At 41.0% G+C, this 18,782-nt stretch overlaps 2 protein-coding genes and 1 long non-coding RNA gene across 5 annotated transcripts in view; 1 reads left to right on the top strand and 2 right to left on the bottom strand.

Moving 5' to 3' along the window:
• Positions 1-1,880: 1,880 nt before the first annotated feature.
• On the bottom strand, positions 1,881-7,120 carry spag1b (sperm associated antigen 1b; the record flags this gene model as incomplete). The annotated part of the gene is made up of 6 exons (XM_082149469.1): positions 6,986-7,120; positions 6,631-6,748; positions 6,197-6,356; positions 5,683-5,790; positions 5,140-5,265; positions 1,881-1,886 (listed from the first exon to the last, which is right to left on the bottom strand). Exons 2-6 carry the CDS (start codon positions 6,741-6,743, stop codon positions 1,881-1,883), a joined length of 513 nt encoding a protein of 170 aa, XP_082005595.1. The 5' UTR covers positions 6,744-6,748; positions 6,986-7,120.
• A 7,529-nt stretch (positions 7,121-14,649) lies between these two features.
• Positions 14,650-18,782, top strand: part of LOC309483450 — a 5,156-nt gene continuing 1,023 nt past the window's right edge. Inside the window, exons 1-2 of the long non-coding RNA XR_014200572.1 lie at positions 14,650-15,710; positions 18,369-18,782. The exon at positions 18,369-18,782 is cut by the window's right edge and continues 1,023 nt beyond it. This is a non-coding gene — a long non-coding RNA (uncharacterized lncRNA). The remainder of the gene's footprint in view (positions 15,711-18,368) is intronic.
• Positions 15,744-18,375, bottom strand: LOC309483444 (putative nuclease HARBI1). 3 transcript variants are annotated; one of them, XR_014200569.1, is made up of 10 exons: positions 17,921-18,375; positions 17,657-17,833; positions 17,505-17,566; positions 17,336-17,422; positions 17,207-17,248; positions 16,964-17,138; positions 16,849-16,884; positions 16,196-16,750; positions 16,011-16,126; positions 15,835-15,914 (listed from the first exon to the last, which is right to left on the bottom strand). XR_014200569.1 is itself a non-coding variant. In XM_082149282.1 (7 exons), the coding sequence occupies exons 5-7, from the start codon at positions 16,665-16,667 to the stop codon at positions 15,777-15,779; spliced, it is 726 nt and encodes a 241-aa protein (XP_082005408.1). In that variant the 5' UTR covers positions 16,668-16,750; positions 16,849-16,884; positions 16,964-17,422; positions 17,505-17,566; positions 17,657-17,996; the 3' UTR covers positions 15,744-15,776. The 3 variants fall into 3 exon arrangements, 2 of the variants coding, with proteins under 2 accessions (XP_082005408.1, XP_082005409.1); XM_082149282.1 differs by having other exon boundaries at positions 15,744-15,914; positions 16,964-17,422; positions 17,657-17,996; XM_082149283.1 differs by having other exon boundaries at positions 15,860-16,884.

Raw genomic sequence — 18,782 nt, 5'->3', positions numbered from 1 at the left:
GTCAGGGGCCTGTATGTACTTTGTACAGCCACCGGGTATCACAGCCGTGGTTATGTTGTAGCCCCTTTTGAACTCAGCTTTGGTCGCTGCGCTGATATGACAGCGATATGAATCCCAGGCTAGGAGACGAGGGGCGAAGTTGAGCTTTCCCACAACTCTCTGAAGCCAGTCTGCAGTCAGCTCCTCGTTCATCCATCCATTTTTGGACGTGGCCACCACCACCCCACTGATATTTTGCATTAATTTCACCTCTTTGATCCCCCCTTTGAAGACAATGTAAGGTTTCAATTTGGTCCCGTCTGCTTTCGCAGCCAACACCACAGTTAAGTGGCTCTTCTCATGGCCTGTGGTTTTCAGTGGAACACTGCGCGCACCTTTTGCATCCACCGTTGTAGAGCCCACCATATCAAACCACACCGCTGTTTCGTCCATGGCTATAATGTTTTTCGGCTGAATTTTCTTTGCCTTAATAATCCGCGTTGTATATGTGACAAAATTCACCAGTTTCTCAGTGAAGTGCTTGGCGTCTTTCTGGGCCACAGTTGTGCGTCTTCTGACTGAAAAGTCGTTGCGCTTCAGGAATTTGTCCAGCCAGCCAGCGCTTGCAGTAAAACTCTCCTCATCCCTGCCGTCACTCACTGTTGCATACACTTCTTTTGCCTTGGCCCTGATCATTTTACGTGAGACTCTGAGATGCTTTGCCCGCATGCTGTGGATCCACTCACACACGCTCACCTCCAGCTCTTCACTGGCCTTCTTCCTCCCTCCACCTCGCAGTCTGGCCCTTTTGTCGTCTTCCTCGGACAGACGTTGCAGTTCAACTTTATTTTTACGCCATTCTCGCACTCTCTTTGGATCAACCGAGAAATGTCTTGCTGCTGCTTCTCCCGAATTTTGTTCGGCAAATTTGACAACTGTCAGCTTAAATGTCAAATCATACTTTTTTCTTTTTGTCTCCATGGTGGTATTGAGAGAATAAAGAAAAACTGAAGACTAAAAGAAAGTTCGTTAACCTGTTTGTTATGTTGCCATAGTGATGAGTCGTTCATGAACTGTTGTGTCTGTCACGTGAAATCTAATCAAAACATAGAACAGACGATCTGACGGGTTTTAGAAGATCAAATACAACCCGATACTAAAAAAAAAACCAGGCCTCTATTTGAGACCGGCCTTTATTTACCCAAACCTGTCGTCACACCAGGCGTTTAAAAGAAACAGGCGTCTATTTGGGACTCGGCTATTATTTGAAGTTTTACGGTATCTGACCGTTATCAGTTTGTAGCAGTAAATTAGAGTGCGGGTCGGGCCGAATTTTTCTGTCTGAGCCCGGCCCGCGTCCGACAGAGCAGTAACCGAACCCGACCCGCGTCCGACAGAGCAGTAACCGAACCCGACCCGTGTCCAACAGAGCAGTAACCGAACCCGACCCGTGTCCAACAGAGCAGTAACCGAACCCGACCCGTGTCCGACAGAACAGTAACCGAACCCGACCCGTGTCCAACAGAGCAGTAACCAAACCCGACCCGTGTCCAACAGAGCAGTAACCGAACCCGACCCCAGCCCGACAGAGCAGTAACCGAACCTGACCCCAGCCCGACAGAGCAGTAACCGAACCCGACCCGTGTCCGACAGAGCAGTAACCAAACCCGACCCCAGCCCGACAGGCATAAAGATATTTATGTCCGAGCCCGACCCGAGACCGACAGTTAAAATCCCATTTTTTTCTCATACTAATGACACATGTACATTTGTTTGTGTGGAAAGCCCGCTTTTATTAAGCAACTGTAGGAAGGCATTCGGAAATGTCAACAGGATGAGTGCATCAGCGCGCGCGGAGCAACAAGCGCACTTACACAGGCGCGCATGCACGTGTGTCGTTGTCACGGCTACATAAACAAATTTCCGCACACAGGAAGACAGATGTTATGGTAATATTTTACATGTATATGTATTTTAATCACAAAAACGAACGTTTGCATCAAGTGAAAGAATCAGGCACATTGGCTACCTACATAATAAGCTGTTTTAAATTTAAAATGTTCAATGCCTTATCGCGCTGATGTGACCGAACCCGACTCAAACCCAAACATAATTTCTAAATATCTGTCCGAACCCGGCCCGGCCCATCGGGTCCCGTCGGGCTCGGGTCGAGTATCCATCCTCTACAGTAAATGAAGAGATATCTCATCGATCACAAGTTCCATATGGCGTACCACAAGGCTCAGTACTAGGACCACTGCTGTTCACTCTGTACATGCTACCCTTGGGAGATATCATTAGGAAGCATGGCATTAGTTTTCATCGACACGACAGCCATCGGCACTGATCCTCAGCAAACTCGTCTCCATACCGACGTGACTCCAATCTTCAACCAGATAGAACTGGATAATATTGTGATGTGAATGTTCTGATCCAATCTGACCACCTGTAATGCCTGAATCATAATCACACACTGTTGGTTCGTTGGCCAGAGGAGAACTGAGACTGAGGGTGTATTCACACCAGGAAAGTCCGATAGTTCACTTGGTTTGGTCCGGACCAAATAAAATGTTTTTTTTTTTTTTGGTTTGGTACGGTTCGCTTTCACACTGCTCTTTTTGCAAGTGAACCAAAATTTGTAAACAAAACCACACGTGTGCTAAGGTCGTCCATTCATTGGACAAGGATTCTCAAGTAGGGAAATCAGGAAGTGCAAAAAAAAGGCTCAGCATGGAGATATTTCGTACTGCAATATTTGTTCTTTTACTGATTTTGTGTTATGCTCTACAAACGCAATATGAAGAAACTAATGAGTATCATATGATACAATGTCATCATTCTATACGATGTAGTAATTCGGATTGAGAAGACGACAATGTGCTGCAAGACGGTTCCGTCAAGCCTTTATGCGCGATTAGACTAAAGAGAACGCTCTGCTCTGTATGTGAATGTCCTGATGCACACACTCATTCATTCATTCCATTCCAATGATACACACACGACGCGCAGAAAGACGCGCAACTGTATCGTGTGGCCAGACAGCGCGCCGGAATGGAATTCTCTTTCGCACTTGAACGAACAATAACACAAACCATTATGCCAAAATGTCCGTTGTGTTAAGTATCCTCATAAGAGCATAAGAGCAATCAAATAATTAAATGAACGTAAAGGCGCAGTGCTTTCTTGCAATTGGGTCGGTTCATGTTCACATCGTAAACGAACCGTACCAGAGTTCGTTTGGAACCGTACCGAGACCACCTCTTCAGCTGGGTCTCGGTTCGATTGTTTGGTCCGCACCCGAGTTCGATTGCTGTATTCACACCTGCCCAAAAGGTCCGCACCAAGGGTGGATACGAACTAGAGTTCAATTCAATCGAACCAAACAAGGCAGGTGTGAATACACCCTGAGTCTGGTTTATTCTCCATTCTGTCACTGATGGAGTTTTGGTTCCTTCACTGTCGCCTTTGTCTTTTGGCTGCTTAGTTGGGGACATTTAATATTCTACAATATTATTGATCTCCTGCACTGACACCCTTGAACCCAGAACTGAACTGAGCTGGACGATGACATCATGGTTTTCTCCAGAGCCGCTATATATATAAATGAACTAGATTAATAACTTTTTTACAACAAAAATGAAGCATCACTGAACTTACTTAAGCTGGACTGTGACGTTATATTCTTCAAGAAACAAACTTTGTTGCATTATTTTCCTGTTATTAACTACTTTCCTATTATTAACTATTATTAACTACACAGTTACGCACACAAACAATGTTACAGACACACACACACACACACACACACACACATTCTTGTACATCTATCTTTATGAGGACATTCATTGACACAATGCAATCTCTAGCCGCTTACCCTAACCTTACCCATCACAACTAAGTGCCTAACCCGACCCCTGACCCTAAACCGACCCTTAACCTCATTATAATCTTATCCCTAAAACCAAGTCTTGACCCTCAAACAGGCCCTTTAAGGGGTCATATAATGGTACATGCACTTTTACAAGTTGATTGTACTGAAATGTGTGTTGGCAGTGCCTGTACACAACCATCATAAAATGATAAAAATCCATCCAGTGTTTTTTTTTCAAATCTTCTTATATGTTTCCCCCCCTCTCAAATCAAGCCGTTCACGGTCGGACACCCCTCCCACGACTGTTGATTGACAGCAGCGTTTCAACACAGACCCGCCCTCGCTCAGGAGCGAGCTGTCAATCATAGTCCGCGCGGACCGGCACGGCCATTGTTGATACGCTGGAGCACTGTCTATGAGCAGAATGGCGTCTCAGCGAGTGTGGTGTTCTGTTCTTGGGTGTAATAAGGAACAGCATCATTTTGATGTTTCTAAATCCGAACCGCTGGAGACGCAGTGGCTGAGTTTGTTTTCGAAGGGAATATTCCCAACGATCAACAGCAATGCTTTCATGTTTGCATGAATCATTTCACACACCAGACTGCTTTACAAACGAGGGTCAGTAAAGCTGGTTTTGCTTAGAAGCTGCTCCTGAAAAAAGGATCGGTACCAACTATTCATGTTCCTGCTGCACCTCCAGAAGAACTGAAGTGAGTGTAACGTTTTATTAACCTTTATATTAATATTTATATTAATCTTTGCAAATCGCTAGCACGCTTCATGATGAATGCGGCTGTTTACACTCAGGGTACATTACGGCATGTTTTCTATGTACGACGTTCTCAATATAATTCATAATCCCACGTTTATAATAAACAACGTGTTATGGTTATTGTGTTATTAGTAGAAACGGTGTACGCAGAGAACAGAGGGGCGGGGCGAGCAAAGCTCATTATCATTTAAAGACACATGCACTTAAACGGCGTGCTGAAAACAGAGCTGTGTTTGACCAGGTAAAATTTGTGTTTTCTTACAACTAGTGCAAAACGAGAATTTTTAATTAAAGTATATTACAAACTTTTAATTTAGACCCTAAAGAATCATATTAGCTTGTACAAAAATGGCATTATTTGACGGCAATGGTCTAAAACTCCAACTGGTCCTCACAAAGATAGTTGTACTAGTACACACACACACACTCATTCACACAGACACACACACACAGTTCCACACACACAGTTCCACACACACAGTTCCACACACACAGTTCCACACACACAGTTCCACACACAGACACACACAGTTCCACACACACACACACACACACAGTTACACACTGACCTGTCCCAGTCTCTGTATGGACGTGGTCCGCGGGACGATTTCACGGTCTTCACTGTCTGTCCGCTGACGCTTCTCTACGGGAATGTTAGAGCAGATGGGAAAGTTAGATGGGAATGTTAGATGGGAATGTTAGATGGGAAAGTTGGATGGGAATGTTAGATGGGAATGTTAGATGGGAATGGGAATGTTAGATGGGAATGTTAGATGGGAAAGTTAGATGGGAAAGTTAGATGGGAAAGTTAGATGGGAATGTTAGATGGGAAAGTTAGATGGGAATTTTAGATGGGAATGTTAGATGGGAAAGTTAGATGGGAATGTTAGATGGGAAAGTTAGATGGGAATTTTAGATGGGAATGTTAGATGGGAATGTTAGATGGGAATGTTAGATGGGAAAGTTAGATGGGAAAGTTAGATGGGAATGTTAGATGGGAATGTTAGATGGGAAAGGGTTCATGATTGAGTCTGAGAGCTGCAGATGTAAGAACCTTTACCTGAAGAGGCCCATCTGAGGAACGAACTGGCGGAAGGTTTTCAGCGTCACAGAATATGGGGCTTCGCTTCAGCGCTGCTTCATCTGATCTGATGCTTCTCTCCCACATCTGTGAAATACACGACAAAATTCAGATCAGTGTGAGAATTTATTACAAATCATAATTATGAATGTAATGTACCTTCTTTAAAGGATGTTGTGATAGCACAACATTTTCTTTAAAAGATTCTTTTTTAATTCATAATTATTTGTTCAGATTTTCCTTTTCAGATCAATATTCTTGTTTAAATAATACTTAAAAAGTGAAGCAAAGATCAAGGATGTTCTACAGTGTGTGCTAAAGCATCAAACAGTCAAATTTACTAAATGAAATGAGTTCATTACACTCAAATATGGTTCATTGCACTTAACAGATAAAAACTCATTAACTGATTATATGAATCAGAACTAAATGAATATAGAGTTGATCTGTGAGGGTTTAATGTTCTGTTATGTTGGGGTTTTGTGGGTTTAACCTGCAGGTCTTCAGAGATGTTCCTCCATTCCTCTGTGGAGAAACAGGCAGCGGTTGCGGCGCGATTCTCCTTCCTCAGGACTCGAGACTTTGGGTCCAGTTTCTCTATGTGTCTCTCACAGAACTCAATCAGATGAGGGTAAAAACCCTCCAGTCCAGACCTGAGGAACACCAGCAGCACATGTGAGTGCACACAGACAGACAGACAGACAGACAGACAGACAGACAGACAGACAGACACACAGACACACAGACAGACAGACACACAGACAGACAGACAAAGAGGCAGACAGACACACAGACAGACAGACAGACACACACACACACAGACAGACAGACAGAGAGGCAGACAGACACACACACACACAGACAGACAGACAGAGAGGCAGACAGACACAGAAAGGCAGACAGACAAGACAGACAGAAGGGTCTCACCGCAGAACTCTCAGGATCTTCTCCAGATATTTGAGGTCTGAGCAGCTCTGGATGAAGCTGTAATCCAGATGATCCACAGGAACCGACACGCAGCTGGAGCCTGGAGCACTCATGACACCTGCAACACTCGCAAACACACACACGCAAACACACAAACACGCACCATAAGCTTCCAGTGCAAATTAATTATATTTGCTGATTATACTCAAACACAAAGCCAAAACATGATGTAGTTTGTGAATGGCCACAGAGAGCTGGTCATATTTAACTTACATTTCATTCCCTAAACTACAGACACACACAGATAAATATCTCTGATAATGATTGGTTGAGTTTGAGACTCTTTAAAACTCACCAAACCGCGATAAAGACACCGGAGAGTTTTCCTGCAGTTTCTCTTGTTTGATTGACACGAGCTCGACCAGCCGCGTCAGGTTCCCATTGCAACGCAAACAGAGAGTAGGCGTGGCTCAGCTGTGCTGCAGGCGTGACGTCAAAACACAAAAGACTGAAGAACGAGACCCGGGGCTCGTTCTTCGTACGTCGCTAACTCAGTTAGCTGGATTTGATTGTTGACGATTTGGCATGATCTTGGATTGTTTGGTTCTTCGACGCTCATCCTGGACTTGCTGTCATAGCAACAGGTGCGCAAACTTGAACCTGCTCGGGAGCAGGCTTCCCAGATAGCCACTGGACGCTGTAACGGAACAGGGCCGCAACCGCAAAACGATAGAGCCGGGTCTGGCCCGCATCCGCCTCACGGACTCGTTCCTGAGTCCAAACGCACATCGGGCCGAAGCCGTTTCTGGTCTGTTTTTAGGGGTTGTTGCGGATATGTGCCAGCGCCGATCCAGCACCGCCTGATCATCCCGTTACAGATGCGTAACGGGTGCGTGAAACGATTCCGCCTACCGGAGCTGTGCCGGATGTGTTACGATTCCACTTAAATCACCACTGGATTGTCCTTTTGCCTTATTTTCGGCATTTTTGTCAGTTAGGGTATAATAGTAACCTATGCTACCTAGGCATACATAAAGTTATTTTATAATAATGCTCTATCTACAGTAATTATCTTTTAATATATCGTTTTTCTGTGTAAAATAACTATGAAGTTATGTATAAAAATGCAATAAGTACATAAATTCAAATACAAAGTTTGTATATTTACAGTTTTAATTTTTGCAGATCCACTTTCACAACTTTGACCAATCTCTAATTAAGTACTTAATAATAGCAAATGTACAGTCAATTTCTGTTAAATTAACTAAACGTACAAGTACGGAATACCTGCACATTTACAGTATTACTCATTAAACAAACACTGAACAGCAAGATGCGTGAATGATAGGAAATACAAGCTTAGTATATAATTTAGAACATGTAAAAATATCCACATTAAAATTCAATTGCTGTATGCCTTTATACTCTAATATAACTTATTTTAAACATTTACAATTACATTTTATCCAAAGTGACTTAAAATTAAGAGAACAATAGAAGCAACAAGTGCAGTGACAAGTCCCAGTTAGTGTAGCACAGTGCACAATTTTTTTGTATATATTTTTTTATTAAAACAAAGATTTAGTATTATTGGGTCAAGTGTTTATGAAAAGATGGATCTTTAGCAGTTTCTTGAAAATGTGTTGAGTTGCGCCGGTCATTCCACCAGCAGGATCAGTCCAGGGAAAGGTCAGTGAAAGTGATTTTGTGTCTCTTTGGGATGATGGCACCACAAGGCGCCGTTCACTTGCAGAACACAAGCTTCTGGAGACACATAGATCTGAAGCAGTCAGTTTAGGTCTTGCTGCAGCATCTGGATCAGTTGCAGAGGTTTGACTGATGCTGGAAGAGCTGCCAGGAGAGCATTACAATAGTCCAGTCTGGATAGAACAAGAGCTTAGACAAGGAGTTGTGTGGCTCCGATAGGAAGGGCCGGATCTTTCTGGTGTTGTATAAGGCAAATCAGCAGGATCACACAGCAAGGATGGTTTGGCTGAAACCATAAGCAGTTCTGTCTTGGCAAGGTTGAGTTGAAGGTGAAGGTCATTCATCCAGCAAGAACTGTCCATCAGGTAGGATGAGATGCGAGCAGCAACCGTCAGTTCCTCTGGCTGGAATGAAAAGTAGAGATATGTGTCATTAAGTGGTAGGAAAAGTCATGTTTCTAAATGACAAAGCCTAGTTACGCTATACAAAAAAAAAAAAAAATTGAATAGATGGGTGGAATCTAACACAATCGTGGTTTTACTGTAGTAAAACCAAACCTTGTGCAGCTCCAGTGGCCTCACAAGGATCAAATGAATATTCATATGGGAAAATATAGTATAAAACAAATGACATTTTCTGCCACTTTTAGTGCAATCATATGGAATCAGAAGACTCGGCCATTACAATATTTTAAATTACTTCTTCCCATACCTTGTTTGCCATGATCATTCTGCTTTCCACTTGACCTGAAATCATAAAAAAAATAAAAATAATGAACAACTCAGTATTACATTTACACATGTAAGAATATGTTCCACTGAGACAATGCAAAACCTGACTATGATCTGGAAGCTGAGCAGGAAAGGCTAACAGTGAAGTTTTGAGCTGAGCTGAGACGAGACACCTAACGTTAGGGGTGTAACTGTCTGTTCATCTGGATCAATGCAATTTTCATAACCAATGATCAAAAGTATCCTATGAAAAAGGCTACTATGATGACCCCAGGCCATCCAAAATGTAGATACGTTACTTTCTTCATCAGAACACAAACATTCTATCAACTTTTATTTTATAAGCCTAATATATGCACATGTATGCATAGCTACGTGTTGGCAAGCAGATGCAGCCAGAATATGCAATTTATCATGTTGTGTTCATATTCTAGTCTCATGTGCTTTCCTGTATCATCATCAAGTACAGTATTTACTGAATTCGTTTTCTTACCAGTCTTGAGATAGCCATGTTAACCCTTATGAAAATTAACTATGGTTTAACCACAAAGAAAAAAAAAGAAAAAAACATGGTAGGCCTATTTGTATTTGTAGTATAACTGTGGTTATTAAAAATGGTAATAAAAATCCGCCAAAAACGTGGTTACTATAATTAAAACCGAGTATATTTTTTAAGAGAAGAGTTTTCAGCTTCCAGGCAGTGTTTCAAAATGTCCCGCCATTTAAGAGATTGATTTACTGACAGATACTATCGCCTATTAACAAAGATTTAATACACAATTAAACGGACTTTGATATGTATAACAAGTCTACGAAAGCTTGTTTTAGGTCTTTTGAGATGTGGGTTCAACTGATCTTTCTTAAAACAGATGGAAAATGTAAAGACGCATGATGCTACATTTTCAGTGTTTTGCCCTCCAGCTCTCGCCAGTTATGACAGAACATCATTTAAGAATGCTACCGTTAGCTTGAAAACTGTAAACGTAACACAAATGTAATATAAAATATCGTTCACATGTAACTTAGTATAATGAGACTCTTACCTCAGCCGGTGATCGGTTGGCATGATGTCCGCTGACGAACAAGGCTCACTGAAAAGGGCGTTATTTCCAAAGAATCCAAACGGACTGACTGACAACAGCTCCTGCTCACGGTTGCTCGCCTCTTGACGAATACGATTGCTTTGAACCACTGTTGATCTCACAATCCACTTCACGAGAGTAGACTGAATTCAAATCTTCCGCTTGCCCAAACTCGACTGATCAGCTAGCGTTAACCGTTGTGGGCGGGAGTAAACAGCGGAAAAGTAATGGCGGCGAATTTGAATCTGCGTCATCGCGCGCGCGCGCACTCACACACACAAAGCCCTGAATGTGCAGCAACGGAGATTTGGAAAAATATTCATAAAATATACATGAAATTATGGGAGAATAAGACAAAATGAGTATAAAATTAAATTTGAAATAAAAAATAATTCAATACAGGCCTACTGTAGCCTATGTAGGGTACTGTATGTACAAATACTATTATTTAACCTTAAAAAAACTCACTTTAACCCCCACATGCTTAATAATCTGTAAGGAAAACATATTGAATAGATGCAGATTTCCGCAGTTATATACCTTCTTTACTTTGTTTTCTAATTTCACAGAAAAAAATCTGTAAAATATTACCTAATAATTTCTGTAAAATTACACATAACTCTGTAAAAATACAGACAAGTTCCTTTTAAAAAACGTAAAAATGTAAAACCAAAATACAAGCAATTACCTGCAAATTTAACAGTGGACCTTTAAATTACAGCAAATACCTTTTATTTGACAGATATTTGCTGTAATAATGACAAAACGGTAAAAATCTGATTGACAATTACCTGTAAAATTACACTTTTTTTACAGTGTGTGCTGTAACGGACCTTATAGCATCACAAAATGTTGCTGTATAGTTTTTAAACACTGATAATATTGCTCAGCTCAATGACAATGCATTTATCTCATGCTCTAGATAGAAAAAAAAAAATGCAGACAGGTAACCATGTTGTTTTAAAAAAGTTTATTCCACGGAGTTCTTCACACAGTTTGAGAAAAGTATTTCGGATGTGGTCCACATCAGGTAGTCTCTGTCAAAACGGTGTTGGCTCAAATCCGTTTTGCAGATATGGGCCAGAGCAGTTTTTAGCCCTTTTTTAAATGCAGTCGGCTCAGATATGTATCACAGATTCGGGCCACACCAGTGTAGCCTATGTGAAAACAGTATCGGCTCAGATTCATATTGCAGATCTGGACCAAATCAGTGTCAGACACAGCTAATGTCTTTCGGTTACCTATGGGAAAAGTGATCTGGGCCAGATCTGTTTTATGATATAAATACTGAACTGATGGCAGTTAGAATGTTTAAGCTGAAACCTCTATCTGGCACGGATCTGGTTCACAATCAGAAAACGTCTCTAAGAAATAAACGGAGGCAAGGGGCTTAAAACGGATCCGGGCCAAATGTAATTGCTATCTGGGTTATTTCATGTTAACAGGATTAGATCCCGGCTTCATAAGCGGAGCTGATACGGGAAGTCCAGCGCAGCGCGATAGTGCACTTTCTGAGATTGACATTTTTTTCTCGTGACTCGTGAGATTGTCGTTTACATTATTAATTTGTTGGAAACGCACATTATTTTCGACTTGTCGGAGTCGGGCTTTAACTACAGCACAAACTGTTTGCATTGCCCTATGATTATTTGCGAGTGGCTCTTTCCTTTACACTATTGGAGCAGAGAACTTGATGGAAAGTGCTGTCTGTCGTGTCATTCGGAGTTTACCTGGCGCTTTTAGGTTTAAAAAACAGTTTTAGGTTTTTAAGACCCAATGTTGTAAAGCAGTTTTTTTTTTTTTTTTTTTTTGGCTATCATTTTTTATGAAGATCATGCAATCATGACCATGCCGATTACAGTATGTGTCACTCAGGCTTCACTAACGTGATTGGTACCATAGACTATAGGCTAGACCATAGACTGCCATCAAGGCCTCAATGAAGGGGATTATGTGAACAGAAAGGGGGTTCACAATGTAAATGTGCAGCCCAGTTACTATTGGGAGTCTTAATATTCCAGATTAATAATATTATATCAAATAAAAAAAGTCAGTTGACTAAAATCTTCCATATCACAAATGTGAAAGCAAAATGGCCAGGATCTGTGCATGACTTAAGAATTTTCAGAGATTCACATTTATGCACATTATTTGAAAGTGGTAAGGAAAGTTCCACAATTAAATATCAAGCTCACTGTATTACATACACTTATGCTGATCCTAACAGAACTGCATTTCTTCATAGGTGATTATGACATGTTCCTGCCTGCAGACAGGTGTTTATGACCCCATTCCCTGACCCAAACCAGTTACAATGCAGCTCTAGCCAGGACAAGGGCACACAATGAAATGAACTTTGGCTAACTAAAGGGAAGATTTCAGTGTCTGATAAGTCTGAGGTTTGCACACCTGACAGGGCCTGTGACATTGCTGCATGTGCCATATTACACAACATTGGCCAAAAAACAAACAAAAAAAAACTTTTCATTATAATATAATGAAAAGTTTAATAAAAGACCAATATACTTAGTTCCTTGAGTTTTATTTCAATTGTTCTTTGTAAAGAAAAGCCAGTGTTCAAGTGCCTGCAACAAGAGATATTAGACACATGCCTCATGCAACAAATAAAAAGGAGAAGTTGTCTATCCACTGCCCACCTGTAGGCCTATGTCTCCTCTGTCTGTGCAGACTCTTCTGTAGGCCTTTCTGTAGATGTGGAATCCTGACACTTATATTGCTGCCATAAAGCATACAAGTATAAATGAAGTAAAGTTATTTATGCACTTGCAGGTAGGCTAGTTCCTCCATATGACAGTTATCTGAGAGGGTTTATTCACTGTCCAGTGAAATGGAAACAAATGGACATTACAAAGTCTTATACTTTCTTTCCTTTGGAAAGTTATAAAAAAAATGTCCACTTACTGCACATATTTCAGCACCACTTTCTTGGGAACAGATACAAGTGTTGGTGTATTATGTAAAAGTGCACAAAAGAGGAAAACACAATGTCATTACAATGAACTACACTCTGGAAAAATATTTTTACATTAATATAAGTTTATTAGTTTTGTCAAAGCAATTCATCATTACTCAAGATTTAACAGTTGAAATGACTATACAGCCTTAATTTAATGCAGCAAAAATTATTTTACAGTGTGGGCTACTAAGATCTTTTCTTATTTTTTTTTTTTTTGCTCAGCCTTTTTCTTGGTTGCTTTTATAAACAGCCAACCATTTATTTAACAGTGTCTTTTATAAAAGAGACTATAATATAACAAAAAAATGACCATTATGTAGAATATTTTTGTACTTCACTTTTATTTGTTCCCATGTTCTAGTGTGGTGACTCTGACATTACAATGAACAAAGTAATTATGCAATTATTCAAATACAAAAATATAGGCTAATAAGTGATAAAAACATCTAACATGGCCACTTCTAACGGATTTAAATTGTCTGCTACTTTTTGCCAGCCCTCTCTCCTGGCTTTTGCAGACTTTGAGGTGTTCCCTGGCGTTTTGCATTAAAACATTAAAATTCCGAATAAACTTCGACTATTAGTTCTTGCTCTGCTGCGGAGAAAAACTGTGCGCGCTCTTTGGCCACGCTGAGCAGCCAATAGCAGCGTTGCTGATCAATGTTTCTACTATCGATACATATCCCCTTTTAACCCAGCGCATGAACGCACAATTATCTCAGATAACTCAATCCAGCTATACTAATCATATCCGGCAAGTGTGTTCGAAGAACCGAGTTAGCCAGATCATGATTAGCACGATGATATTATCTTGGATGTGTCATTTGATCTCGGATGTAATAAGCAACGTACGAAGAACGAGCCCCCGGGGGCCTGTTGCACAAAACTAGGATAAGGGATTAAGCCAGGATATCTTGGTGATCCTGGCTCAATTGATCCGTAATCCGGTTGCACTAAAGCTGGATAGGGGGCAGGAGGATATGTTATGGTATAAATTACCATGGAGATTTATTCTGTGGAGCTAGCCTGCTCCAGACCAGGCTAAATTCCAGGATCTATTTAATCTCATCCCTAATGTCAGTCAGCAGTCACCACAAATGGAAACCAATAGTTATTTCACTGCTCACTATACATTGTTATCATATATAACTAGACCCACTGTCATTATTTAAACGTTTGTGATCATTAATTTCAATCATTTTGGATAAATAATGATTTTTAGATGATGTTGCTATCATTAGATTTACATTTACATTTATTCATTTAGCTGACGCTTTTATACAAAGCGACTTACAATTGCTATATATGTCAGAGGTCGCACGCCTCTGGAGCAACTAGGGGTTAAGTGTCTTGCTCAGGGACACATTGGTGTCTCACAGTGGATTCGAACCCGGGTCTCTCACACCAAAGGCATGTGTCTTATCCATTGCGCCACCACCACCCCAGATAATTTACAGTTTCCCATAGACTAAAAGGCTATATATAAAATGATAGAATATTAGGGCCACAGAGGGGAAAAAAAGACAAGTCATAATATTGTAACCAGTTGTTTTAAAGGAGGACAGTTGTTAAAATGACAGATGTGGGGCATTTCGTGAAATTGTACTTCAGTATGGTTTCATAAACAAAGACATGCTGATGTGCCAGAATATTAAGTATCACATTGTCATAAGTATCAAAACTGTAAAAAGAATATGTAGCTTTTCTGCAGAAAGAACCAGCCTCATAAATTTATGACTTTATCCTTTTTCCTCAGTGTGGCCCTAGTACTCTGTCATATAAACAAATACACAAATACACATTCCATATGAATATAAAAACACAATGTGTAACATTATGTTCCTTTATTGAATAAGGACAAAACAAAGCAGGTAAACCATCAGCTCCTTTCGAAACTGAAGTCACAGTGACTCTACAAGATGGAAAGCACAGAATCAAAGCATATTATACAAAATGATACATACACATTCAAAGGTCTGTATATAACGCACCCTGCATGTCTGCACACTAAAATAAATGCAGGACAAATCCATACACATCAACTGAACAGACAAATGAATGGATGCAGTAGCCTCCCTGCAGCCTTGTATTACACACAGTATACCGCACAAACATCATAACAGGCCAAATTCGTAAAAAAACGAACCCAAAAAAACCCCAATTCCTCTGCCACCGCAGGACATATTTAACCAAAATTGAAAGCACACATACTAACTAAAATAATTCAACACATATTGGTCCCTCAGCAGCCGACCACTGTCGTCATCAGGGAAGATTGCCGGATTGTCCCAGTCCATGGCTGGTGGCACTCTGGGGGCCCTCTCCTTCCTCAGGCAGGCCACATTGTGGAGGACAGCACAAGCCACAGTAATATCACATGCCCTAACAGGGCTGACCCTTAATTTGTGAAGGCAGTGAAAGCGTGCCTTCAGGAGGCCAAAGGTCATTTCAACTCTGGCCCTGGTCCTGGCATGGGCATGGTTGTAGGCCTGCTGTGCTTCCTGGGGGTCTGTGAAAGGTGTCAGGAGACAAGGCTGGCAGCCATACCCCCTGTCTCCCAGCAACACACCAGAGAATTCACCTGTCAACACAAAATCTCATCATTACTACCTCATAAACACAGTGATATTCTTGACACAGCCATGATGGTTATAAATAGGGGTTGTGTGGCTTACCTTGTGATAGGCACTGATAGATTTCAGAGGCCCGAAAGAGTCTGGAGTCATGGACTGAGCCAGGCCATTTTGCCACAACATTGCTGATCACACAGTCAGCATTGCAGACCATCTGAAATCATAAGATGAGGAATATTACACCAATCAATGCACATCACTGGCAATGCAGAGTGTTCGTCAATGGACAATATCAAAAAGTTATGTTCACCTGAACATTAATGCTGTGAAAGGATTTCCTATTCACAAAATCGGCCTCATGGGCACCTGAGGGGGCTTTTATCCTTATGTGTGTGCAGTCCACTGCACCAATGACATTGGGGAAACCTGTCACACAAAGTAATGAGTATCCTACTATGTGTTAACAGTTGTCCTGTAATTTGTAGATCCTCTTACCTGCAATCCTATAGAACTCCTCTTTGATGTCACAGAGTCTTCTGTGGCCAGGGAAGGAGATGAAGACATCTGCTAATGCTTTGATAGCCAGACACACACTCCTTATTGTGCGGCAAATTGTGGCCTTGTTCAGCTGTTCTGCATCCCCCACTGAGTACAGGAAGGCTCCACTAGCAAAAAAGCGCAAGGCCACACAAACCATTTGCTCCACACTCAGTGCATGGCTCCGTGCAGTGCGGTGCTTAATCCTGGGACCCAGTAGTCTGCATAGATACCTGATGCCATCTGCAGAAAACCTGTATCTTTCATATAGATGGTCATCAGGGAAGGCCAGTGGGTCCAACCGGTCCCTGAAGACCCTTTCTCGCCTGAAGGCTCTCCTCAGCACAAGTGCTTCTTCATCCACCACATCTCGCAAGAATGGGCATGCCATTGTCAGAGCAGAAAGGAACACACAATTTTGGGCCTTCATATAGGCTAGTGGCCACACCTGGTGCTGGGGGGGTGGGCAAAAGAGGCCGGTGCCTTATAACGATGACTTGGTTGTACTGATTGCTGGGAAAATAAAAAAAACCTTAGAAAGATGCCACCGTCCTGTGTGCTCACAATAAGAGCTCATATGTCATGGCTCACTTGACTTTACGAGAATATACCTAATTTTTATTTTGAGCTGTGTCATCTTCTTGGAGCTGGGGGAGGAAATAAAAATAATGATTAATACATTTGTGTTACAGTTAGCATACAGTGTACATTGAAGGCATATCTCACCTCCCTCTCAAGTTTTTTTATTTCAAGGTCCAGTTTCCTAATTGTCCTCTTTTTTTATTTCGGACTCCAGTGCAAGATTTTCCATCTTTTTCTTCTTGTACTGAATGTCTATGTCTGCCAGTTCTATTTGGCGCCGGAGGTGGTTGCCATACAACTTTCTGATAGCTTGTGAGCTCTGTGAACACAATACAATTAGCGCAGCTGGAATTTGGCAGGATGTGGTGTCCTTTTATTAATACGCACTATGTTGCCAGGCTGGTTTTCCCACTGTATAGCATCTGGGTCCTGTAAAAGAAATTAGATTTTTTGATTTTGATGAGGACTCCTCACCATTGTAGAGTAAATAGTACTTTCACAGTCTTAACATGATACCTCATGCCTTCTGGAATCCAGAGAGATGGTCTCCTCCTCATCATCGTCTCCATCATGTGCTGTTGCTGCTGCACTGGGGCTTTCACCCTATCACATTTAATCGGATTCATATTGAAGCTAGTAGACAAGACATGCCAGGCCTACAGTATGCCTTTGATGGAGTACTCACTGGATCAGCATCATCTGGTGCTTGTGCTGGTGGCTCTAACAGGAACACAGTGCTGCCAGACACTGCAAGGCAATAGGTAAACCAAAGTCAGACAGTCCAAATTGATTCAATATGAATGTGGTTGTATCCCATGTAGAGATGGAAGGACATACCTTGAATGAAGCGGGTGGCATCTTGGGAGGAACCTATGCTCGTCTCTTTCCCCCCAGGGATCCCCTCTAAGACGGGCCTGCCTTTATTTAGCTCCAAGGCCATGTCCTCTGCTGGGGTAAGGTCAGCCTTTGGTGACCCACCACCCGTGCCTTGTCTGTGGGTATTCTTTTTCACTGCTAAAACAGTACAGACAATGTGTGAGCAGGCACCTTCTGGGTACAATATATGCTTGTGCTTTGTTAAATATTAGTCAGGGACCATACCATTCTGCAGAATGTTCTTGTATTTGATTTTGACCTGCTGCCATGTCCGTTTTGGCCCGTTCATGTTTAATCTACATCACACACACACACACACACACACACACACACACACACACACACACACTCTTTATCACAAGAACATTTAATGGAGTCACACTGCAAAAAATGACTTGGTATTTTTGTCTTGTTTTCAGTAAAAATATCAACAAAAAAAATCTTAAATAAAGATGTATTTTCTTGATTTGCTAAATGACCTGGCAAAATAAGTATAGTTTAGACAAAAAATATAAACTTTAAGTAAATGTGTGCTTAAAACAAGCAAAAAAATAAAAAATCTGTCAATATAATAAGAAAAATTCTCTTGAAATAAGTTTACTTTTTCCATAAACACTTAATTTTAGAAAAGTTCTCTTGTTTCACTGGCAGATTTTTTTGCTTATTTTCCTAGGTAATTTTGCTCAAGAAAATATTTAAGATTTTTTTTAGATATTTTTTTTTTACTGAAAACAAGACAAAAATACTAAGTAAGAAAGACATTTTTGCAGTGCAGTGAGCAACCGACCTTGGGTCCTTTGAAAGGCGCTATATAAATTAAAGTGATTATTATTATAGCTCATCTATTTATTCAATTAAATTTTATTTATATAGCACTTTTCACAATTGTTTCATTCTGTCAAAGCAGCTTTACATTAATAAAAGCAGGAGAAACACACAAAAAAAAAACGGTGGACAACATAAGAAGCAGAGTACAACGGCTAAGATTAAACCGTACTGAGCGTAGTAACGTTAAATAATAATGTAAGGCTTTAATAATAATTTATCATAGCTTTATACAGTGTGATGGAGTTACTTTACACAATTT

The sequence above is a fragment of the Leuciscus leuciscus genome (genome assembly GCF_965113295.1).
Source record: "Leuciscus leuciscus genome assembly, chromosome: 20".
NCBI classification, from domain to species: Eukaryota; Metazoa; Chordata; class Actinopteri; order Cypriniformes; family Leuciscidae; genus Leuciscus; species Leuciscus leuciscus.
The sequence above is the reverse complement of the archived record's forward strand: the minus strand, read 5'-3'. Positions and strand labels throughout refer to the sequence as shown.

Excerpts from the sequence above, each read along its gene's own strand:
- LOC309483444 (XM_082149282.1), bottom strand. The coding sequence starts at position 16,667 with ATGAAGGCCCAAAATTGTGTGTTCCTTTCTGCTCTGACAATGGCATGC. Across the intron at positions 16,127-16,195 it reads GGAGTTCTATAGGATTGCAG|GTTTCCCCAATGTCATTGGT; the intron begins GTAAGAGGATCT and ends TTTGTGTGACAG. Across the intron at positions 15,915-16,010 it reads TTCACAGCATTAATGTTCAG|ATGGTCTGCAATGCTGACTG; the intron begins GTGAACATAACT and ends TTATGATTTCAG.